The sequence below is a fragment of the Notothenia rossii genome (assembly GCF_949606895.1).
Source record: "Notothenia rossii genome assembly, chromosome: 3".
In the NCBI taxonomy this organism is placed as follows: domain Eukaryota; kingdom Metazoa; phylum Chordata; class Actinopteri; order Perciformes; family Nototheniidae; genus Notothenia; species Notothenia rossii.
In genome coordinates this window covers 1,495,963-1,521,431 of record NC_136901.1, presented here as the reverse complement: position 1 = coordinate 1,521,431, position 25,469 = coordinate 1,495,963, and the positions used below count along the sequence as shown (strand labels likewise).

Here is a 25,469-nt window from a genome sequence, read left to right as displayed (position 1 = left end):
GTCTTTTGTTGAATTATATATTTTTTAAAGTGTGCAAAATGTTGGATTTTCACCAGAATCAGGTGTAACTCTGAGGTTAAATAGAATGTTTCTGAATTAAAATCATTTTACCTCAAATGTTCCAGAATAAATGTTTCCTAAAGTAGAACTCTTTCTTTTTTGGAGTTATTATAATCAAATGTGTGTTAAATGTTATTTTCCACACTTTTCAGGTGTCAGTCGGCGGTTAAAATGACAGATTTCAATGTATTCCCTAATGTTCCCGAATAAATGGACCTTAGAGTGGGATATCTATCTCTCTGCCACCCTAAGTGTTTAAAATGTAATAAAGTCACATGTCTCTCATATAAACTCCATGTATCCTTCATGCCGGCACCTCTCTCCGCGAAGCTGATGATCTCGGAGTCCTCGTGCACCTCGTTGCTCATCGCGTGCCCGTCCAGGTTGGGGATCTCCACGCGGCCGTCCTCGCGCACCTTCCCCGCGTGCAGCTTGCGCAGCGCCGTCACCATGGCAGCGCGCGACACCGGGTGCGTGATGTTGGGTCTCTCGCGCATCTGCAGGCGCGTGAGATGTGCCGCTTCACCGCCTCCAGAAAGTCTCCGCGCAGCAACGCCGCTTCTGCCGCGTCACTGCGCACCGCTGCCGAGTCGACCCCGCACGACGCGCAGCCGTCCATCGATGCGGTTGAAGCGGCGCGCAGTGACGTGTCAGCGGTGCGCAGTGACGCGGCAGCACGAAGAGAGCGAGGAGCGGAAGAAACAGATCCTCATTTTCCGAGAGAAGAAGAGGAAACTTTCTCTGAGTTTCTGTGGATGTAAAGATCCAAACACTGCGCTCACATGGCGCTGCGGGTCCGCTTTAACCCGGGTTAGAAAGGCTCGTTATCCCGGGGTAATACACACTCCTTATCCCGGCTTTCTGCCCTCTTTATCCCGTGTCTTCTCTCCCTTTATCCCGGGTTATATTCACGTTTGAACTGGGTTATATGGTCCTCTTTACTCCCGAGTTTTCTCACACTTATCCCGGGTATATGTCCTGTTTTTACCGGATTAAAGTCCTTTTTTTCCAGACCTTTAGTCCTTCTTTATCCGGGTTATATGGTCCTCTTTATCTCTGTTTCATCACTGTTTATCCCGGGTTATCTGTCCTGTTTATCCCGGGTTATCTGTCCTCTTATGCAGGTTGAGGGTTTGGTCCTCTTTTCCCTTGCAGTATTCTCTCTTATCCCGGGTATATATCCTCTGTGTGCAGGGTCTTGATGTCGTCTGTATCCCAGGTTTATCCCAGGTTTATCCCGGGTTATGGTCCTCAGTATCCCGGGTTAAGCGGCGTCTCTCCTCACAGCATCCCGTCCCGCAGCAGAAGGAGCAGTCTGGTCCTTCCAGATGAAAGTGACTCCATGTTGTTCCTCCTCTGCACAGGGAGGTGTTTCCATGCTGCCTCTGACACTCACAGCCCAAACACTGAGAGGAAACTTCTATATACAGGGGCCAAGGCCAGGGGGCGGGGCTTAATAGAGAGGGGGCGGGGCTTTGTGACACTCCCCCAGGACCAATCACTTCTAAAGACCCCCCAAAAAACCCTGTTTAGAGACAAAGTGTGCTTCTTTTTGTCACTAATTAGAGTTTTGGGATCCTTTAATTAGCAGATGGATAGGGGTTAAAGAGAGAAGGGGTGGGGCTAAGTGACCTCGGGACCAATCACAGTGACATGCTGATATAGCAAAGGGTTCAGTGACCAAAAGTTAAATATAATCTTTAAAGGAAATGTAATAAATATCAGAATAAAAGTCACCTGCAGGACATGATCAATAACACGCATTGTATTAATTTATCTAATCATAATCCTAAAAAAGACTCAAAATATTTAATTAACCTGAGGCTGTGTGTTTATAGCAAAGAAATCACTGATATTCAAAATAAAAGTCCCTAAATACCACAAGAGACACGTTTTAAACATCACTTTTGTATTTTAGCTGCTTCTAATCCTCTGAAAGCCCTCAAATATGGAAACAACCTGAGTTTTTCGAGTCGAAAAAGTCTCTCAATTTGAGACGAAAAACCACAAAAGCATTTGTTAGAGAAACTCAGAAAAAACAAATGAGCAACTGGAGACGTGGAGCTGACCTCTGACCTCTGATTATCATAACCTAAAACAACATGAGGCCGAAGAGGCCCTCATCATGTGACCCGGGTTTATTCAATTTGACTCATAACACCTGTTGTTTTTCTACAAATAAAACCAAATTCTTACCGTCGACAGGGATAATAAACATGTATAATTTAATTATAATATAATTAAAAGGTATAATATCATTAAAGGTGCAATAAAAGAACATATTTATAACTTTAAGTCACTTTTGAGGTGTTTTAAAGGGAAATGCAGGGTTATTTAATGTAGTTATTTAACCTCATTGTATACAGACAGTGATCTTTTTAACAGCAGTGGAGAAAGTGAGGAAAGGGCGCCATCTGCGGGACAAACAGTGGAACTGCAGGTAGGTGAAATCTGTATAAATATAAATATAAATGTTTTATACTATATTTTACCCCATAAATATTGCAAATGTATTACATTGTTGATATTAATCATAACAAAAATTAATTTATACTTTGATTTTTTATACAGTTATCAACGCATCCACTTTTTTAGGGTTATTATTTATATTTTTGGTATGTTAAATATAATCATAATAATTTCAAGAAAAACGTTTATATTCTATTTTCTATAATTGAATTGTTTATCACTTATATTTTTTCTCATTTTAAAAACAGTATAATTATAACTATGGTTGCTAACCAATACAAAACTGAATTTAAAGGAATACAAGGAATTCCGTGACATCACATCCGGTTAACGTTATCAAAGATGAGAGGAAAAGGTAAGATATATCACTCCTCGTCTGTTTCCCGAGTCCGTAACGCCGTGAACTGTTTGTAAAAGCCGTATTTTAAATCTGATATGACTATATTTGAAGTACAGTTTGATTAACTAACCAACCTACTACAAACAGTATTGATTCAGTGTATTTATTTGTAGTTTTATGAGAAGGAATAATTCAATCCAGGCCCGTTTCCTAGCTGTTCCTGGCTTCGTTTTTAACCACAGAGTCACTCCTCTTGTTTTAACACATGATCTTTGCTTGAGTCCTTGTACAAGGTGCGGCAGAATCTCCCGTTTAACTTGTAAAAAGTTTGTGTTTTTCTCAGTTTATGGCGGATTCCTTAGCTACAGCCACCATAACACGTTAGCAGGTGAGTTCCGACACTTATTCCGCGTTGTTTAAACCAGCTTTGAACTTTCTACGTTACGTTTTAAGGCAGTTTTATCTGAATTCGCCGAAAGCGTTATCTATCGCGGCTAGCTATCAGTTAGTGAGTGACACTGCCAGCAGCCAATAGGCAGCGAGATAGGGGAGTATGAGCCAATCAGAGGCAGGCAGGAGGCGGGAACTTGTAGTGGCCGTGTAGTGTCTTGTAGAAACTCGTTGATATGTCAGCTGGTGTTGCAGAGAGGAACATGAAATATAGTTCCTCTTTTACTCAAACAGCCTAACTACTCCTGCATTTCTTATTTGCTTCCTTGCCAACATGACTGAGGGTTATCCAGCTTGATTTTACAATAAAAACAGGTCATACTTTCCCTTTCTGCCCTCATGTTATTGTCCTTGCAGCCCGCATTACAGCCATAAAGGTCACTGTGAAGTGTGTGTGTGTGTGTGTGTGTGTGTGTGTGTGTGTGTGTGTGTGTGTGTGTGTGTGTGTGTGTGTGTGTGTGTGTGTGTGTGTGTGTGTGTGTGTGTGTGTGTGTGTGTGTGTGTGTGTGTGTGTGTGTGTGTGTGTGTGTGTTCACAGTGTGTGCGCTCACAGTGTGTGTGTGCGCTCAGTGTGTGTGTGCACCGCAGTGTGTGTTTACAGTGGCTCTTTATCACCTACACACTCTATTAGAGGAGGGTGTAAGTGCTGGGACAAGTATGCAGGTATTTGTCTGCAGAAAAAGTACTCATAAAACACTTAAAACACTCCATTCTGAGATAACGTCCTGCATAAACCTGCAAACCATTCATTAAAGACACATTTCGCACTAGAATACACGTTACTAATGCACTAAAATCAATGTATTTAATGCTCTACAATACATGTAAACATTTGACTAGGTTAAATGTCATTTTCTTCCTGAAATAAATGAAATGATTGCACTAAAATGAATATAATTAACACATGATCCAGGTTTAATAAGTGTGTAACCACTGTTATTGTCAGGTTAATAACATGTGTAACACATCTCTGTTACAGGCCTGTTGTAAAGTGCTTTAAGAGCTCGGTAAGTGTAATTTACATTAATATATTTAACATTTCTTAGATTTATTTGAATGAAAAATAAGCTTTCTAAAAAGGATTTAGGGCATGCACATTATCCAGGAGGTGTTTACAAATATTAATGACTGCTTAAATATTCAAATGGAACACATTTGAATCATCACTTTTGAATTTTAGCTGGCTGCTGAATATCATAACCTCAAATGAACATATTTTACATTTCTTGGATTTATTTTAAAGGACAATAAGCTTTTAAAAAATAATTTAGTACATGCTGCTCATTATCCAGGAAAAATATTAATGACTGCATAAATATATTTAAATGTATTAATTTATATTTTTCTATTTGTGTATTTCCTCAGCGGCTCTGGTTGGTCAGAATGGCGTCGGGGAAGAATAAGAACCAGACGTCTCTGGCGCTTCATAAAGTGATCATGGTGGGCAGCGGGGGGGTCGGGAAGTCCGCCCTCACCTTACAGTTCATGTACGACGAGGTGAGAGCCTGAACTACATTACCCATCAGCCACTGGGGCACACATCCTTTACTCAAGTAGAAGTACAGATACAAGTGTTTAAAAATACTCTGGTGAAAGATAATTGTATAAATCATGTGGTTTACTCGTCCTCTTGCAGTTCGTGGAGGACTACGAGCCCACGAAGGCCGACAGCTACAGGAAGAAGGTGGTCCTGGACGGGGAAGACGTTCAGATCGATATCTTGGACACGGCGGGACAGGAGGACTACGCCGCCATCAGAGACAATTACTTCAGGAGTGGAGAGGGCTTCCTGCTGCTGTTCTCCATCACCGAGCACGAGTCCTTCAGCGCCACCGCAGACTTCAGGTACGGACAGCAGTGTTTCCCCTAGGATGGAGTCATAGCAGCGGTGCTAAGGCACGTGGGCCAGCATAATGTGAGCGCGGAGCGCGTGGAATTTTTTACTGTGTGCGAAGTGCGCCCCGCCAATTTGTTTCTATGTGTCTGCACAAGAAAGGCTCTTGAGGCCTAGCACCAGGGCCGGTTCTGGACAATTTGCTGCCCTAGGTGAGATTTTAGGCGACATTTTATATGTAAAGAATAAATGAAAAATCTCTACAAAAGACAAATACACTGCAGAAACGTATTGACATAGGTAATAGACGTCAACATGGCTTCAAATGTATTCAGTATTGTATGAACATGTTTGAATTGGGGGGTGGACGTCACATCCTCCAGGGGGGTCCGGGGCAATGTCTCAAGATTTAGCAAAAATACACTTTTTATTGAACATACAGTGACACAAATACTACAAATCCACATAACAAACACTCAAAAATGAAAAAGGGTCGCCACTTATTATTATTTAAAGAAAAAATAAAAAAGTTAAAAAAATAAAAAAATCTTTTTTTTGTTTTTGTCTTTGTTACCTGGCTGGCGCCCCCTAGCAGCGGCGCTCATATTTCAGCAGCGGCGCTGCGCCGCCACTATTTGTATATAGGGGAAACACTGGACAGGAAGCCAGCAACAGGGACTCTTTAAAGGCCTATTATAAAATGTTTAGGAATAAATAATATATTAAAAACGGACTTATAAATTGAGATGCCAAGAAACCCAACTGAACAGAGAGTGGGGGAATGGAGTCTGTACAAGACTCAAAGACGTGTGTGTGTGTGTGTGTGTGTGTGTGTGTGTGTGTGTGTGTGTGTGTGTGTGTGTGTGTGTGTGTGTGTGTGTGTGTGTGTGTGTGTGTGTGTGTGTGTGTGTGTGTGTGTGTGTGTGTGTGTGTGTGTGTGTGTGTGTGTGTGTGTGTGTGTGTGTGTGTGTGTGTGTGTGTGTGTGTGTGTGTGTGTGTGTGTGTGTGTGTGTGTGTGTGTGTGTGTGTGTGTGTGTGTGTGTGTGTGTGTGTGTGTGTGTGTGTAGAGAGCAGATCCTCAGGGTGAAAGAGGAGGACAGCATCCCTCTCCTATTGGTTGGAAATAAGTCTGACCTGGAGGAGAGGAGGCGGGTCTCCGCTGAAGAGGCGACCAATCGGGCGGCAGAGTGGGGCGTGCAGTACGTAGAGACCTCCGCCAAAACAAGAGCCAACGTAGACAAGGTACACTCACTCACTCACACCTATTGACCCCCCCTCCTCACCTATTGACCCCCCCTCCTCACCTATTGACCACCCCCTCCTCACCTATTGACCCCCCCTCCTCACCTATTGACCCCCCCTCCTCACCTATTGACCAACCCCTCCTCACCTATTGACTCCCCTCCTCACCTGTTGACTCCCCTCCTCACCTGTTGACTCCCCTCCTCACCTATTGACCCCCCTCCTCACCTATTGACTCCCCTCCTCACCTGTTGACTCCCCTCCTCACCTGTTGACTCCCCTCCTCACCTATTGACCCCCCTCCTCACCTATTGACCCCCCTCCTCACCTATTGACCCCCCTCCTCACCTGTTGACTCCTCTCCTCACCTGTTGACCCCCCTCCTCACCTATTGACCCCCCCTCCTCACCTGTTGACCCCCCTCCTCACCTGTTGACCCCCCTCCTCACCTGTTGACCCCCCTCCTGACCTGTTGACCCCCTTCCTGACCTGTTGACCCCCCTCCTCACCTATTGACCCCCCCCTCCTCACCTATTGACCCCCCCTCCTCACCTATTGACCCCCCTCCTCACCTACTGACCACCCCTCCTCACCTGTTGACCCCCCTCCTCACCTATTGACCCCCCTCCTCACCTATTGACCCCCCTCCTGACCTATTGACCCCCCCTCCTCACCTATTGACCCCCCTCCTCACCTGTTGACCCCCCTCCTCACCTGTTGACCCCCTCTCCTCACCTGTTGACCCCCCTCCTCACCTATTGACCCCCCTCCTCACCTGTTGACCCCCCTCCTCACCTGTTGACCCCCCTCCTGACCTGTTGACCCCCCCTCCTCACCTATTGACCCCCCTCCTCACCTATTGACCCCCTCTCCTCACCTATTGACCCCCCCTCCTCACCTGTTGACCCCCCTCCTCACCTGTTGACCCCCCTCCTCTGACCCCCCTCCTCACCTATTGACCCCCCTCCTCACCTGTTGACCCCCCTCCTCTGACCCCCCTCCTCACCTACTGACCCCCCTCCTGACCTGTTGACCCCCCTCCTCACCTATTGACCCCCCTCCTCACCTATTGACCCCCCCTCCTCACCTATTGACCCCCCTCCTCACCTGTTGACCCCCCTCCTCACCTATTGACCCCCCTCCTGACCTGTTGACCCCCCTCCTCACCTATTGACCCCCCTCCTCACCTACTGACCCCCCTCCTCACCTATTGACCCCCCTCCTCACCTACTGACCCCCCTCCTCACCTATTGACCCCCCTCCTCACCTATTGACCCCCCTCCTGACCTATTGACCCCCCCTCCTCACCTATTGACCCCCCTCCTCACCTATTGACCCCCCTCCTCACCTACTGACCCCCCTCCTCACCTACTGACCCCCCTCCTCACCTATTGACCCCCCTCCTCACCTATTGACCCCCCTCCTGACCTATTGACCCCCCCTCCTCACCTATTGACCCCCCTCCTCACCTATTGACCCCCCTCCTCACCTATTGACCCCCCTCCTGACCTATTGACCCCCCCTCCTCACCTATTGACCCCCCTCCTCACCTATTGACCCCCCTCCTCACCTACTGACCCCCCTCCTCACCTACTGACCACCCCTCCTCACCTATTGACCCCCCTCCTCACCTATTGACCCCCCTCCTCACCTATTGACCCCCCTCCTCACCTACTGACCACCCCTCCTCACCTATTGACCCCCCTCCTCACCTGTGTCTCCAGGTGTTCTTCGACCTGATGAGGGAGGTGCGTAAGAAGAAAATGGCCGACTGCAAAGACAAGAACGGTCCGAGCGGAAAGAAGAAGAAGAAGCACTGCTGCCTCCTCTAACAGGAAGTCAGACGGACTCTAACAGGAAGAGGAAACACTTCCTCTCACCTGCACATGTATAAAAGCCAAATCTATGTGCCTGTGTGTGAGGTCACTTCCTGTCTCCTGCCTCAAATTCATGGCCAAAAGTAAACGGACACTTGGGTTTCGTGTCGTCGGGCAGAAAACTCAGCGACCAGAAAATATGACTAGAAATCAGAGGCGAATCGATGCTCGTTACGGTGCTTTTCGTGCTCAAAAAGCCGACTTTCTTTGAGTTCTTCATGCCTGGATATTGAATCTGCAGATAAGCAATGTGTGCACACTTCAAAGGAGCCTCCATCGGATCAGAAATACCGAAATATGTCCGTTGACTTTTGGCCAAACGCTGTAAAAAACACCCTTGATTCTGCTGAGGCCTCATTGTGCTGTGTTTGTGTGCATGTAAACGGTCTGCAGAGGCTAAAACCCCAAAGCTCTGGAGCACGATGACGTCACTACGCTCCTATTGGCTCGCGCTCCGACACATGATATAGGCTAAGGGGGCGGGACTTCTCCAAGCTAACCAATCAGAGCAGAGTATTTCCCTAAGGAGGAGATTTTGTGCCTTAAAGTGTATTTTTTTCCACATTCCTGACGCTCCGCTGCTTCACTCGCCACTCCATGAACCGATGCATCACGTTTAAAAGGGAATCTGCTATTTAAATCACTCACTTTCTTCTTGAAGACACTTTACTCCATGTTTGTGTTTCCCATGCAGACAAACTACACTCTGTTTCATAATAAAAAGAAACGTTAAAAAATGAAGGTTTCGGGAGTTTTTTTATGCGTAAACACATAATTTTTCATTATTAAACATGGATTAAAAGTATGTATAAAGTTTAAAAAATACACATATAATCACATGCATTTCTATTTATTTATTTACATTATTTTTTATCTTTTATTTGGAATAAAATAGTTTTTATTTTAAAGAAATTACCATTTAATCAAATAAATTGGGGACATATTTTTGGGATAAGAAAAATAAATCAATAGTAAATATATTGTTTTTTTTATATAATTGTACATACATTTTTGTTCTTGTATATTTCAGATTAAAGCATTACATTTATGAATACAAAATGTCTCTATCACTTAAAAATAGCCAGCTCTGATAGGTGGAAATCAAAATAAAATAAATGCTTCTTTATTTATTTAGAAGGTAAAAGTACCAATAATTATAACACAAGCAAACATCTCAGAGGCAGATAAAAAAAAATCATTATACATTTAATTTAAGAGTTTCAATATATTATTTCCCCACCAGAGGACACCCCTGACTTACCTTTCATTAAAGAGACCATTAAACCCACCAGAAAGTGAGAACATGTGAGTTTTAAACAAAATCAACACTAAGTAATTTTCCCAGATGCTTTGATGCTTTGATTAAACAACTCATTTGCAGATAAATATCTACAATTATTTGTTTGTATTAGATGTATTTTATTACTTCTCAATCTGGAAGACAAACGTGGAATTAAAATGATTTTTAGAATGTAATTTTCAGGTGAGCTGTAATATATTATTTAACCACCAGAGGGAGCCCCTGACTTACGTTTTGATTAGAGAGACCATTAAACCCACCAGAAAGTGAGAACGTGTGAGTTTTAACACCAAAATTAACACTTTAAGTAATTTCCCCAGATTTGTTGACGTTTTAATTAAACAACTGTCATGCAGATACATGTCTACAATCTTTTTTAAATTAAATGTATTTTATTAATTCTCAATCTGGAAGACAAACGTGGAATTAAAATGATTTAAAATTTAATTTTCAGGTGAGTTGTAATATATTGTTTGACCGCCAGAGAGCACCCCTGACTTGCGTTTTAATTAGAGAGACATTAAACCCACCAGAACAGAAAAGTGAATTTAAAAACAACAATAATCATTTTTAGTAATTTTTCAGACACTAAAATTATTCATATTATTTATGTTTTGATTTATTCTTTTTTCAACTAATTTAATGTCAAGAGCATTAATTGTTTTGGGGAATATTTCTTTTTTTATTAATACTTTTTTAAGCAAGAAATGAATTGAGTGTGTTTACGGATTACATTTAATAAACCCTGTAGTTTAATAATATCCTAAATGAATCACCTATTTTTATTAGTTTTGGTCGTTTTTGCGCAGCATGCACGCAGTGAGTATCTCCCTGAACCGCTGCGTCAAGTGTTTACATAGAGGAAGACCGGAACCAGAGAGGTTTTCACAATAAAAGAGGCACATTGAAAAAAAAATGTAATAACAATTCAATTAAAACTTTTGAAAAAATCCATAAATTGAGTCAGCTGTGCTCTCTGAACTTCAATTCAGAGAAATGTCAAAAATAAAGCTGAAAATAATGTTTATTATTTAATATCTGCAATGAAATGTAATTAAAAAATTGACAATTAATACCTTAAAATCTGCACTTTAATACCATTGTTGTTCTCTCTCTCTCCCTCCCTCTCTCTCTCTCCCTCCCTCCCTCTCTCTCTCCCCCTCTCTCTCCCCCTCTCTCTCTCCTTCTCTCCCTCTCACACACACACACACACACACACACACACACACACACACACACACACACACACACACACACACACACACACACACACACACACACACACACTAATAATTCCTCCCGTTTTATTTTGAAAGGTCCCCACCGGAAGCTCTATCATTCCCTATGCATGTTTCCTCCGCGGCTCTTCAGTGAATCTCCAGCCGGGAAACAGAGGCTGTGATCGGGATGTGTCTCAGCTCTGCTCGGGAAGGAGCCACCTCGCACTGTTTCATCTCCGTGTTCCGGACCCTTCAGGAATAACCTCATCACTACAGAAATGTGGATTAATTTAACCACTTAAACGCTGAGATCTGACGGTTTTTAAATTAAATTAAGGAGCGTTTTAATGCGCAGCTGGAGACAAAACAGCTAGTTAGCTTAGCTGTTAGCCGCCTAGCATCAAGGCCGTTTTCTCCTCACTTTCTGGCTCTAAAAGCGGGTTAAAAACCACTTCAAGAAGAGGAAGTGTTGCTTTCTTTCCCCACAAGGACTGGGGAGGATATGGAGAAGCGGTGTTCATCCTGCCGAACATCTGTCCCCCTCCACGGGTCTGGGAAGTGAGTTTCCCCGGAGAACAGCTGCCTTCTCCGGCCAGTATTGACGCCTGCTGCCTCCTTTGGAAACTGGGAATGCATCCTCCAGCAGGCATGTAGAGGAGAGTACCCTGGGATTCACGCAGAACACACCACGGAGGAACTAATGCATTGGGTACACTGAGGAGAAAGCATCACTTGAGGCTCCTGGAGGTCACTGCTGTCACCTTCCTCTCTGAAATACTACATTAAGACGCATCAAAAGTTGGCTGCAGAAACTGGGGATGCATGTTCCAGCAGGCATGTAGAGGAGGTACACTGGGATTCACGCAGAACACACCACAGAGGAACTAATGCATTGGGTACACTGAGGAGAAAGCATCCTTTGAGGCTCCTGGAGGTCACTGCTTGCTGTGTGAACACCTGAACCAAACCCCTCCAACAGGCATGTAGAGGAGGAACACCTGGGACCTGACACTGACTTCCGCCTGGGTTCCCTGGAGGAGGAAGCATGCTTTGAAACTCACTGCTTCTTGTCTGAAAACCTGAACACAAACCCCCCACAAGTTGCAGAGATGAACTACCAGCAACACCTGGCCAATTCGGCCGCGATCCGGTCCGAGATCCAGAGGTTTGAGTCCGTGCACCCCAACATTTACTCCATCTACGAGCTGCTGGAGCGGGTGGAGGAGCCGCTGCTGCAGAACCAGATCCGGGAGCATGTCATCGCCATCGAAGGTAAGAAGCGTCACATCCTACAAAGTGCCCCAGCCCCGGGTCCGGCTTAGAGGCCTTCCCCCGCTGCGTGGGAGCTGCTATGTGTCAGACTTTGAGAGAACATGTGGTGCACGCGCTCCAAGGACCTCTATGAGTTCTTCTGAGGTTGCAAATTCACAACTTTAGAAATGTTGAGTTGACAAATTGAAGGAATGGATGATTTTCATTATTTAGAGGGAATTGTTCAGAAACATCCCAAATAACTGGATGGAAAGTGATGTTTCTAATATCATATTCCATCGCCTTGGTTACGCTCTTCTTGCACCATTTCTATTTGTATTTTCTTGCACATCTTTGTGGGTCAGGTTCTGGTTGTTTGCGGAGTTGAAATCAGCTGTGGATATTTTAAAGAAAGTATGAAATCAAGTCAAAGTTCTGTAGAAAGTCTCTGAGAAGCAGCTTTTCTTATTAACAGCAGAGTTGAGTTGTTGTTGTTGTTGTTGTTGTTGATAAGAGCAGAGATAAGATGTGTTTATCCTGAAGGAAATAGTTGTTCGAACAACACAATAAAACGTGTAGAATACTGTTCAGTGAAAAGCGCTATTTAGAAATATTGTTTTGAGACATTTAGCCGATACAAGCCGTTCCACCTCCTTCCACTGATCTGGGAACACACACACACACACACACACACTCACACACTCACACACACACTCACTCACTCACTCACTCACTCACATACACATACTCTCTCTCTCACTCACTCACTCACTCACTAATCACTCACTAATCACTCACTCACTCACTCAATCACTCACACACTCACTCACTCACTCACTCACTCACTCACTCACATACACACACTCTCTCTCTCACTCACTCTCTCACTCACTCACTCACTCACTAATCACTCACTAATCACTCACTCACTCACTCACTCACTCACACTCACTCACTCACTCACTCACTCACTCACTCACTCACTCACATACACACACTCTCTCTCTCACACACTCTCTCTCTCACTCTTATTCTCCCGTTAGCTCCGGGTTAGCTCATACTTTAGAGCGGCCTCTCTAAAGTATTCACTGTCTGACTGTCACACAGCAGCTGATACATATCCCCAGTTCCCCTTAAAGAGCAACTTGCCTGAAAATTACAATTAAAATGTTAATGCAGGATTTGATATGTTTCACGAGACATAAGGAATTCAGAGGGAAAGGAGCCGTTTTGAGCTCTGCTACTAAAAACTGCTCTTTTTTTAACGTCAAACGCGTCATCACGTCACATGGGGGAGTTCACTTTCTCTGACTCGTTCTCTGCCCAATCCGCTGTAGTAGTTTGTAGTTGGTTTGAGTGGTTGTGTTTTAGTGAGCTGGTATTTTTCGGTAGTTTTACATTGTATTGATTTGTAATCATGGTGCAGTATTGAGTTTGTGCAGGTTGCACAAACTCCAGCCTGTCAGGGCATCGAGTCCACAGTAAAAAGGACCGGAGCTAGCGTTGGTTCCTGGGTGCGTTGTGCATCCACCTCCCTGCAGCACATACTCTCCACAGCTTTATCAGGAAACCGTATTACTTCTCTCTCCCCCCCTTCGCTGCTCTCTCTCTCCCCCCCCCCCCCTTCGCTGCTCTCTCTCTCCCCCCCCCCCACTCGCTGCTCTCTCTCTCTCCCCTCCGGTACACGGCACCGTAAGACGTAGTGTGGAGTTGCATTAGGTAACGCTGTGGTGGCTGTACTGCTCCAGCCGTCTCCTTTGTGTTTGTTTCCCCCTGTCTGTGTTGTTTGTGTGTGCGTGGTGGCTGTCACTCCTGGCTCCCGGCTCAACCCCCACTCACCTGCTGCAATCAGCTGTGCACCCTCCCCGACTACACACCTGCTTTCCATCAAGCCATTTACAACGACATATCAACGGAGGCTCCACAACCTTTCTCCGCCAGATCGTCAAGTATCAGCCGTATCTCTCTCTCTCCTCCGGTACACAGCACCGTAGTGTGGAGTTGCATTAGTTAACGAGAGATACGGCTGATACTTGGCATTAGTTTCTGTTATGGATCAGTATCAACAGTCCTGCCAGTAACGTTACTATATTATCAATACTACTTTAGTTATAGCCTGATATATGATAGCTAACTTCACAATGTTGTGATGTGACGTTAGCTAACATTCTGTAGCTAACGCCGGTCACTCACCAAGACAGCTGCTCAGTTCTCCACTGGTTCTCCTCACACCACAGCTCCATTTCTCTCCCATGGCCGTTATTTCTTCTAATCCTTGGCTGCTCCTGGTCTCTTGGACGCCTAGCAGGCTCATCATTATAAGGTTGTGGTCCGTCATATGCATTCGAATATTCATGTTCAACTTCTTCTGTGTCTTCTGTGTCGAAACTAGCATTGGGATCCATGTTTATTAATACGTTAGACCGGCCGCTCTCCCCCTTGTGTCCCTCGTGTTACGTCACACGCGGGAGGTCACGTGCCGAGGCTTTTTTATGCGGAAGTGAACATTTCTTACTAAAACGATGCCAGATGTCACTGTAGTTTATATTTCTGTATATCTTTTTGAAAATCTAGTGTATTCATCATTTTCCTACACATTTATTCACTGGTGTCTCTAACCTGCAACTTGCTCTTTAAGTGAATGTGTGTCAGTCTGAATTGACGCTGTTTGGCATCACAACGCTGTTATGAAAGTGTCTGGTATGAAATGGGTGATGTTACCATAGCAACCAAAGCTAAACTGACTACTTGTTGATTTCCTATTGTGGCATAAGCCGTTTTCTACAGGAACATTTTACCGGCATATTTTTCATTATGATTCTACTTGTGATTGTCATGACAACCTGTGCAGCCCATGTATTGATTCCAGCCGATGGCTGTTATAATCAGGGGTCACATAATTGGTACGCAGGTACGCATGCGCGGCAAAAATCTGAATTGCGTAATGTCACTTGTGTCACTACGCGCCTTTGCGTACCTCAAAACATCAAAACAAAACACATATTTCGTCTACATGTGTTTCTTGTCAACACTCAATGGAGTAAACTACGAGACATGTCAAAAAACCCAAAGACATTAAGCAGCTACGTTGCCGTTTCGCTCCCTGCAAAAACTCTTCGGACTTCCTGTGACTGATTGAACTGGGTGCTGGCCGAGCCGCGGAGGAGGACATAACCGACGGACCTGTGAAGCTTTACAGGAGGCAGAGGCTTAGATCACCGGACTACAGAGTTGGTCACCGTGTGACAGAAAGGGTTAACGTCGGTATGAACAACAGAATTGTGCCAAAACTTCGCCAATTGGCTGCAGTGGGAGACCCCCCTGTGCACATTCTGTGCCCCGCGCACACACTGGAGAACTGCGCAAAATCAGCTGATCACAACGTTCACGCTCTGTGGTCAAGCTACACCAAAGTGAAGTAAAACACACAGTTGCAAACTTCCTCAGGCTGTTATGGAAGAGTTTGAAATTAGACAGAGGTAGAAGAAGTATTTCTACTTGAGTAAAAGTAGAAGTACCAGAGTGTAGGAATACTCTGTTACAGTAAAAGTCCTGCATTCAAAATGTTCCTCAAGTAAAAGTAGAAAAGTATTCTCATCAAAATATAGTGAAAGACAGTAAAAGTAGTCGTTGTGCAGATTGGTCCATTTCAGAATAATAGATATGATATGTTTTATAATGATTGATCATGAAAGTGTTCTCAAAGCTGGTAAAGGTGCAGCTAGTTTTACAAATTGGATCAAAGTCAAGTAAAGTACAAATATCATATCATATCATATAAGTACTTGAATAACTGTACTTAGTAACTTCCCACATCTGAAATCAGATATGAATTCAAGTCATGTGATCTTTTCTTAGTATTTGATCCTTCCACTTGGCCTCAGGAAATGCAAGGACTTCACAGTTTTGGCAACAAGTTTGGAGAAAGCAAATCTGAGGCTTAAAAAGCGACAGGGAGGTGCATCTTCATCATCTTCATCATCTATCATGCAAGAAGTGTAAATAGAGGACAGTGAAGCAGACACTTAGGAGGACCACGCTTCGTGTGGGGTGATTACCAAATGCTGTCTCCTGGTACTCATCTGAGTAACTCACTCAAAATGTTATGTGCACCCCTGGTTATAATACAAAACAAAACGTCTGCCTCTCTCCACAATGATCAATCACAGTGAACGATGGTCAGAGTCAGGTCAAATAAACAGAATCACACGAAGTCTGGTTAGTGCTGCCTGACTCTAGAAAGTGTGTTTATAAACACTACTGGAGCTGGAAGTGAACCGGATTCCGGAGCTAAGAGGCGGCGCCGCTGCGGTGTGAACAGGAAAAACCGGTACTTTTCAGGCTCCAGCTCCGAGCTGAAAACGCGTTGGTGTGAAAGGGGCAACACACACACACACACACACACACACACACACACACACACACACACACACACACACACACACACACACACACTCACATGTCCTAAAATGGGACATGTGAAATAGGGAGAAGGCCGTTTCTTTGTGATATCTGAGCAGAATTAGTTGGGTTATCATAAATCTATAATTCAGTGAAAGTGGTTTCAGGAGGTTTACAGAATAATCTGAGGAGAAACGGTTGATTTTAACAAAAAAAATGACCAAATGGATATTTGTCCAGATAATGTGTGATATGAGTTACATAAGGAATCAGTGAGTTGTGTAACGAGTCCATATGTGAGTCTCTATTCTCCGCAGCAGCTCTGAGACTCAGAGACTCAGAGAGAGAGACTCAGAGACTCAGAGACTCAGAAAGAGAGACTCAGAGACTCAGAGACTCAGAGACTCAGAGAGAGAGGCTCAGAGACTCAGAAATAGACTCAGAGACTCAGAAAGAGAAACTCAGACTCAAAGAGAGAGACTCAGAGAGAGAGAGACTCAGAAACTCAGACTCAGAGAGAGAGAGAGAACCAGAGACTTAGAGAGAGAGACTCAGAGACTCAGACTCAGAGAGAGAGACTCAGAGACTTAGAGAGAGAGACTCGGAGAGAGAGAGAGACTCAGAGACTCAGACTCAGAGAGAGAGACTCAGAGACTTAGAGAGAGAGACTCAGAGAGAGAGAGAGACTCAGAGACTCAGACTCAGAGAGAGAGACTCAGAGACTTAGAGAGAGAGACTCAGAGAGAGAGAGAGACTCAGAGACTCAGACTCAGAGAGAGAGACTCAGAGACTTAGAGAGAGAGACTCAGAGAGAGAGAGAGACTCAGAGACTCAGACTCAGAGAGAGAGACTCAGAGACTTAGAGAGAGAGACTCAGAGAGAGACTCAGAGAGAGACTCAGAGAGACAGACTCAGAGACTCAGACTCAGAGAGAGAGACTCAGAGAGAGACTCAGAGACTCAGACTCAGAGACTCAGAGAGAGAGACTCAGAGACTCAGACTCAGAGAGAGAGACTCAGAGAGAGAGACTCAGAGAGAGAGACTGTGTCGCTGCTGATGCTCTCTGCCCAAACTGCAGAGATATCGCTAATACCGCTGCAATATTTACTTTTTTAGATGCAAAATATTTTTTTTATTTTTTTTTTATTTTGATATACTTTATTAATCCCCGTGGGGAAATTGTTTCTCTGCATTTGACCCATCCTAGTGTTAGGAGCAGTGTGCTGCCATTTTGAACGGCGCCCGGGGAGCAGTGTAGGGAACGGTGCCTTGCTCAGGGACACCTCGGTAGCACTTGGTCTTGCCGGGACTTGAACTGGTGACCTTCCAGTTGCCAAGCCAAGTCCCTATCGACTTCGCCACCACCGCCCCAAAATATGTCTTCTTTTTGTCCAAATCTGTTATTTCTTCACCCATTCTTCCATAAAACCTGTCTTAGACCAAACCCCACTAACCCAATGCCATGTCTTCCCAAACTCCATTGACTTAAGTCCAGACTCTGCAGAGATATCGGGGAAAAAACAAGAAATATTTTACTTTTTTAATGCAAAATATGCAATTCTTTTGTGTCTAAAATCCATTATTTCCCCTCAAACTATCCCATAATATGCTCCTCCAACCACACAGCAACCATGCATTCCTAATTCTTCAGACATATCAGAAAAAAACACCAAACTCCATTGACTTTAGTCCAGATTCTGCAGAGATATCAGAAAAAACACTTCAATATTTAATTATCAAGCAATAATCCTGATTGAAGTCCCAGCGTGCACTCTGTTTTTGTAGTTTTCTGACCCTCTTTCTGTAGTTCGTTAAGTGTGTAACTCACAGTTTGTTTAAATAAAGTGTGACGGTGTTTCCTGCAGCGAGGAAACAAAGAGAAGGTGGACCAGGTTTCTGCAGGAAGTAGGTCAGAGTCAGGACACACACACACACACACACACACACACACACACACACACACACACACGAACACACGAACACACGAACACACACACACACACACCCAGTACTGAGGCTAAGTGGGTCACGTGGTGCGTTCAAGGCCTCGAAGGATAAGACAAAAGGAAAACAAACGTTGGTGTTTCTGAGGGATTACTATCCTACACACTGTGTGTGTGTGTGTGTGTGTGTGTGTGTGTGTGTGTGTGTGTGTGTGTGTGTGTGTGTGTGTGTGTGTGTGTGTGTGTGTGTGTGTGTGTGTGTGTGTGTGTGTGTGTGTGTGTGTGTGTGTGTGTGTGTGTGTGTGTGTGTGTGTGTGTGTGTGTGTGTGTGTGTGTGTGTGTGTGTGTGTGTGTGTGTGTGTGTCTGGTATTTCCCACATAATGCCCGTTCTCAGGTTTCAGATCATTCAGGGAGAACACGTGAAGCAAAGCTGAAACAACCTGTAGTGGAATTAAATACAAATAAATATATATTAAAATAAATACAAAAGGTCATGCTTGTGTGTATATACAGGATTTTTAATGAATTAATTGGTAAATTCCTCGGTAAAATAAGTATTTGGTCACCTACAAACAAACAAGATTTCTGTCTCTCACAGACCTGTAACTTTCAGAGCCTCCTCTGTCCTCCACTTGTTAACTGTATTAATGGAACCGGTTTGAACTCGTTATCAGAATAAAAGACACCTGTCCACAACCTCAAACAGTCACACTCCAAACTCCACTATGGCCAAGACCAAAGAGCTGTCAAAGGACACCAGAAACTAAATGGTAGACCTGCACCAGGCTGGGAAGACTGAATCTGCAATAGGTAAGCAGCTCGGTGTGAAGAAATCAACTGTGGGAGCAATTATTAGAAAATGGAAGACATACAAAACCACTGATAATCTCCCTCCATCTGGGGCTCCACGCAAGACCTCACCCCGTGGGGTCAAAATGAGAAACAAGAACGGTGAGCAAAGATCCCAGAACCACACGGGGGGACCTAGTCCATGACCTGCAGAGCGCTGGGACCAAAGTAACAAAGGCTACCATCAGTAACACACTACGCCGCCAGGGACTCAAATCCTGCAGTGCCAGACGTGTCCCCCTGCTTAAGCCAGTACATGTCCAGGCCCGTCTGAAGTTTGCTAGAGAGCATTTAGATGATCCAGAAGAGGAGTGGGAGAATGTCATATGGTCAGATGAAACCAAAATAGAACTTTTTGGTAAAAACTCAACTAGACGTGTTTGGAGGAGAAAGAATGCTGAGTAGCATCCAAAGAACACCTACTGTGAAACATGGGGGGGGGGGGGGACATCATGCTTTGGGGCTGTGTTTCTGCAAAGGGACCAGGACCACTGATCCGTGTAAAGGAAAGAATGAATGGGGCCATGTATCGTGAGATTTTGAGTGACAACCTCCTTCCATCAGCAAGGGCATTGAAGATGAAACGTGGCTGGGTCTTTCAGCATGACAATGATCCCAAACACACCACCCGGGCAACGAAGGAGTGGCTTCGTAAGAAGCATTTCAAGGTCCTGGAGTGGCCTAGCCAGTCTCCAGATCTCAACCCCATAGAAAATCTTTGGAGGGAGTTGAAAGTCCGTGTTGCCTAGCGACAGCCCCAAAGCATCACTGCTCTAGAGGAGGTCTGCATGGAGGAATGGGTCAAAATACCAGCAACAGAGAAAACCTTGTGAAGACTTACAGAAAGCGTTTGACCTCTGTCATTGCCAACAAAGGGTTTATAACTAAGTATTGAGATGAACTTTTGTTTTTGACCAAATACTTATTTTCCATCATTTACAAATAAAGTCTTTAAAAATCAGACAATGTGATTTTCTGGATTTCTTTTCCTCATTCTGTCTCTCAGAGTTGAGGTATACCTAGGATGAACATGACAGGCCTCTCATCTTTTGAAGTGGGAGAACTTGCTCAATTGGTGGCTGACTAAAGACTCCCCCCCCCCCCCCCCCCCCCCCCTCTGTATATCTGAAATAAATCATTGTATTGTAATTTCCCCTAAAAAGCATTTTTCTCATATTACATAAGGTCCAGTAATAACGGCTGTTTTCATAATGCTGTGTTTTATCCGTTACATAACGCCGTTACCACTCGCCTCTCTGAGCCCTTTGTTCGCTTCATGTCCTCCATCACTACGAGCTGAAGTGTGACTCAGCGTTAAGTGCAGTGGAGGCGTGCCATTGCATTGTGGGTAATTATGAAACCACAGAAAGAGAAGACATCGAGAGGAGAGTAATGGAGGAGGAATCAAACAAGGAAAGAAGACAAGTACATGAGAAGAGGAGTCAAGGAGAGGAGATGAGGAGACGAGCAGAGGAGACATAGAGAGCAATAGGAGAAAGAAACAAGGAGAGGAGACAAGGACATGAGAAGAGGAGGTCAAGGAAAGGAGATGAGGAGACAAGCAGAGGAAACAAGGAGAGGAGACAAAGAGAGCAATACAGGAGAAAGAAACGAGGAGACAAGGACATGAGGTGAGGAGTCAAGGACATGAGGAGATGAGACAAGGAGAGGAGACATAGAGAGCAATACAGGAGAAAGAAAAAAGGAGAGGAGACAAGGACATGAGGAGAGGAGACACTGAGAGAAGAGTAATGGAGGAAGAAGAAATCAAGAAGGGAGACAAGGAGTGGAGGAGAGGGAAAGGAGAGGAGAGGAGAGGAAAAGGAGAGGAGAGGAGGTGAGAGGGAGAGGAGAAGGAGATGTGAGGAGAAGGAGAGGAGGTGAGAGGGGAAGGAGAGGAGAGGAGGTGAGAGGGGAAGGAGAGGAGAGGAGATGAGAGGAGAAGGAGAGGAGAAGGAGAAGGAGATGAGAGGGAGAGGAGAGGAGATGAGAGGAGAGGAGATGAGGAGAGAAGGAGATGAGGGGGGATGAGGGAAGAAGGAGAGGAGATGAGGGGAGAAGGAGAGGAGATGAGGAGAGAAGGAGATGAGGGGAGAAGGAGATGAGGAGAGATGATAGGAGCAGGAGAGGAGAGGAGAGGGGAAGGAGATGGAAGATGAGGAGAGAAGGAGAGGAGATGAGAGGGGAAGGAGAGGAGAGGGAGAGGGGAAGGAGGAGGAGAGGAGAGGGGAGGGGAAGGAGATGGGAGATGAGGAGAGGAGACGAGAAGGAGAAGGAGATGAGAGGGAGAGGAGAGGAGATGAGAGGAGAGGAGATAAGATGAGGAGAGAAGGAGATGAGGGGGGATGAGGGAAGAAGGAGAGGAGATGAGGGGAGAAGGAGAGGAGATGAGGAGAGATGAGAGGAGAAGGAGAGGAGAGGAGAGGGGAAGGAGATGGAAGATGAGGAGAGAAGGAGAGGAAAGGAGAGGGGAAGGAGGATGAGAGGGGAAGGAGATGGAAGATGAGGAGAGAAGGAGAGGAGATGAGAGGGGAAGGAGAGGAGAGGGGGAGGAGGAGAGGGGAGGGGAAGGAGATGGGAGATGAGGAGAGGAGAGGAGAAGGAGAAGGAGATGAGAGGGAGAGGAGAGGAGATGAGAGGAGAGGAGATGAGATGAGGAGAGAAGGAGATGAGGGGGGATGAGGGAAGAAGGAGAGGAGATGAGGGGAGAACTAGAGGAGATTTGGAGAGAAGGAGATGAGGAGATGAAGGAAAGGAGATGAGGAGAGAAGGAGATGAGGAGAGAAGGAGATGAGGGGAAAGGTGCTGAAACCCAACAGATTCAAGGCTTTTCTCTCGGATTAAGGGAAGATTATTTCCACTAAATCCTAATAATTATAAATGTAAATAAAGTGTAACAAGTGAACATAGGAAGTATCAAGGAAAAGAGTGCAGAAATAAAACTAAATAAATAAAAGAATAGATGAAATGGAAATAAAAACATATTTAAACAAACGTTAGAAGTTAAAATAAAAATGTGGAAAAAATATATAATATTAATGAAATATAATAAAAAATAATCATCCAAAATATGAAATTACATTTTTTGTTTTTTAAGTATATAAACAGAGAAAGTAAAAATTAAAATGTGGTAAAAATGTTAAATTAAATCAGTAGTGACTCAATATGTGTTTGTGTTTCCAGGTAGCTAAATAGATCTGCATTAAGAGACGGTTATTATTTGAGAAAAATACAGAAAGAACCAAAAATCAAACCCTTTTTTTCCTCAAATCATTCACTATAATGATTTGAGGAGAAAAACAAACGTATTTACATTAAATTGGACGTTTTGGACGTCTCCTGTAGTTCGATAGCTTTTAGTGCATGTCAATGGTCTGCAAAGTTATTATTAATTAAATATGGAATACATGACAAGCTGATTACAAATCAATAAACATTCAAAAAGTGTCTCCTCTCCTCGTCTCCTCTCCTTGTTTCCTCACCTCCTTCTCTACCTGTCTTCTTTCCCTTCTCTCCTCATCTCATCTCCTTATCACCTCTCTTCCCTTCCTCCTTCCTTCTCTCCTTGTCTCCTAGTTTTTTTTCTCCTCCATTTCTCTACTCTCCTTGTCTCCTCCCTCCTGTCCTCCTCCTCTCCTTGTAATATCTCCTCGTTTCCTCATCTACTCTTCTTATTTTTTCCTAAATGTGCCTCCTTTCTTCCCATGGTTTTCCTCATCTCTTCATCTCCTCTGCTTGTCTCCTCCCTTGGCTGTGATGACTCTCTACAGACGGACTCTGAATAACAAGCTGATTACAAACCAGTAAACATTCAAAAAGTGTCTTTTTTGAACTGCCTTTCTGTCATTTAACTGAATAAAGACTGATAAACTGGTAAACTGGTAAACTAATAAACTGGTGAACTAATAAACTGGTAAACTAATAAACTGATAAACTGATAAACTGATAAACTGGTGAACTGGTGAACTAATAAACGGGTAAACTAATAAACTGGTAAACTAATAAACTGATAAACTAATAAACTGATAAACTGATAAACTGATAAACTGATAAACGGGTGAACTAATAGAGAAAATCAATAAAACTGGAGTATTGTTCCTAAAATAGGATTTAAACGGTTATTTCCTTTTTACATAAAGTGCACTCTGGTTTCATCCCAGTGCATGTGTTGCATCACAGAAACACACCAGCTGTAAACGATGCATTCAGGTTCAGCGATGTGTTCAGGGTTCTGACCTTTTCATGTTCCCTGTGGCTGAGCTTCTGGCTTCTGGCTGAGCCTCTGATGAAAGGAGACGGAGAGACAGACGTGTCCTCAGAGCTCAGAGTCTCTAAACACCCGTCAGACATTCAGAGGATAAAGAAGCCTCAGTTTGAGACTCAATAGGCTCTGTGGGAGGGGTCAAAGGTCACTGATGGAAAACAGGGCACGCTCACAAAGACCCTCTCACGGAAAACCAGGAAAATAAATACAAAAATATTCCATTCAATGATGACAGCCAGCTGGTCGCTCTTTTATTTTGAAGGAATTTGGGCGTCCCACTCAGATATTTTTCTCCCAGAATGCTTTGTTGTTGTTATTGTTAAGGGATGAGCTTTTCTTTCCTTCGCCTGATTTCCTTTTTCTTCTCCTTGTCCCTATTTCTCGTCTAATCCTCTTCCTCCTCCTCATCTTCATCAGCTGTTTCCCCGCCACAATAAAAGCCTCCTTCATCGTCTGTAACTCAAACTAAGAGACTCTGAGTCAGTGGGAGTTTCTCTAGAGACTCATCACAAAGGACAGTTTGAGGGGGAGGAAGAAGGAGAGGAGGAGAGAAGGCAAGGAGAGGAAGGAGGCAAGGAGATGAGGGAGGAGACAAGGAGAGGAGACGTCAAAGAGGAAGAAACAAGGAGAGGAGACGTAAAGGAGGAAGAAGAGGAGACGTGAAGGAGGAAGAAACAAGGAGAGGAGACGTGAAGGAGGAAGAAACAAGGAGAGGAGACGTAAAGGAGGAAGAAGAGGAGACGTGAAGGAGGAAGACACAAGGAGAGGAGACGTGAAGGAGGAAGAAACAAGGAGAGGAGACGTGAAGGAGGAAGAAACAAGGAGAGGAGACGTGAAGGAGGAAGAAACAAGGAGAGGAGACGTAAAGGAGGAAGAAGAGGAGACGTGAAGGAGGAAGACACAAGGAGAGGAGACGTGAAGGAGGAAGAAACAAGGAGAGGAGACGTGAAGGAGGAAGAAACAAGGAGAGGAGACGTGAAGGAGGAAGAAACAAGGAGAGGAGACGTGAAGGAGGAAGAAACAAGGAAAGGAGACGTAAAGGAGGAAGTAACAAGGAGAGGATACGTGAAGGAGGAAGGGAACAAGGAGAGGAGACAGCAGCTTGGAGAGAAACAGGAACATGAAGACGCAGGTTTCCTTGTGTCCTAAATGAGGCTGTGATGAGAGATGGATCTGCGAGGCCTTCAGGCTCTCGGAGCATCTGCTCCACAAACACAAGGAGGTCATGAAATAATGAAATCAACAGGAAGTGACATCACGGCTGTCCTGCCCGGCAACAGGAGAGCAGGAAGTTAAGGGACTATTTTTACATTTCAACGTTCAGCCATTGTTCCTCCTTCAGTGTCTTCATCCTGCAGCTGCACACACACACACACACACACACACACACACACACACACACACACACACACACACACACACACACACACACACACACACACACACACACACACACACACACACACACACACACACACACACACACACACACACACACACACACACACACACACACACACACACACTCAGAAGACTCTGGGATGAATGACCCAGCATCAGCGTCTCAGCGTCTTCCTGGCAGACTCCTCCAGAGGACTTCAAACTCCTCAAAGCACCAGAACACAGTCATTCAAATATAAGACACGTATACTTAGAGCAATCATCACCATCACTTCTAGTTTTTCAAGTGAACTCAACTTTAAATCAAGTCTCTACCGGTCTCTACTCAAAATATTTAAATGTGTGTGTGCAAACATTTTGGCCTTTCGTGTGTTTGGCTCACGGCTTTCAGTGTGATGCTGTCGCTGTCTTCCTGAATTTGCATTTATCCCTGTGGCTGTGTGTGTGTGTGTGTGTGTGTGTGTGTGTGTGTGTGTGTGTGTGTGTGTGTGTGTGTGTGTGTGTGTGTGTGTGTGTGTGTGTGTGTGTGTGTGTGTGTGTGTGTGTGTGTGTGTGTGTGTGTGTGTG

At 44.6% G+C, this 25,469-nt stretch overlaps 2 protein-coding genes and 1 long non-coding RNA gene across 3 annotated transcripts in view; 2 read left to right on the top strand and 1 right to left on the bottom strand.

The window, feature by feature from the left end:
• The window catches only part of LOC307031261 (inhibin beta B chain-like), a 7,825-nt gene extending 6,651 nt beyond the window's left edge, over window positions 1-1,174 (bottom strand). Inside the window, 2 exon segments of the mRNA XM_079668213.1 lie at window positions 377-574; window positions 577-1,174. Coding sequence (XP_079524339.1) covers window positions 377-574; window positions 577-679 — 301 coding nt within the window. The 5' untranslated portion in view covers window positions 680-1,174.
• Window positions 1,175-3,126: 1,952 nt separating this feature from the next.
• Window positions 3,127-9,013, top strand: LOC307031909 (ras-related protein Ral-B-like). The gene is made up of 6 exons (XM_079669488.1): window positions 3,127-3,257; window positions 4,299-4,326; window positions 4,685-4,816; window positions 4,956-5,164; window positions 6,221-6,395; window positions 8,120-9,013. The coding sequence occupies exons 3-6, from the start codon at window positions 4,703-4,705 to the stop codon at window positions 8,225-8,227; spliced, it is 606 nt and encodes a 201-aa protein (XP_079525614.1). The 5' UTR covers window positions 3,127-3,257; window positions 4,299-4,326; window positions 4,685-4,702; the 3' UTR covers window positions 8,228-9,013.
• A 1,815-nt stretch (window positions 9,014-10,828) lies between these two features.
• On the top strand, window positions 10,829-24,984 carry LOC307032364. The gene is made up of 2 exons (XR_013806235.1): window positions 10,829-12,064; window positions 23,919-24,984. It is a non-coding gene; the product is annotated as an uncharacterized lncRNA (long non-coding RNA).
• Window positions 24,985-25,469: the final 485 nt, after the last annotated feature.

Excerpts from the sequence above, each read along its gene's own strand:
- LOC307031909 (XM_079669488.1), top strand. The coding sequence starts at position 4,703 with ATGGCGTCGGGGAAGAATAAGAACCAGACGTCTCTGGCGCTTCATAAA. Across the intron at positions 4,817-4,955 it reads TACAGTTCATGTACGACGAG|TTCGTGGAGGACTACGAGCC; the intron begins GTGAGAGCCTGA and ends GTCCTCTTGCAG. Across the intron at positions 5,165-6,220 it reads AGCGCCACCGCAGACTTCAG|AGAGCAGATCCTCAGGGTGA; the intron begins GTACGGACAGCA and ends GTGTGTGTGTAG.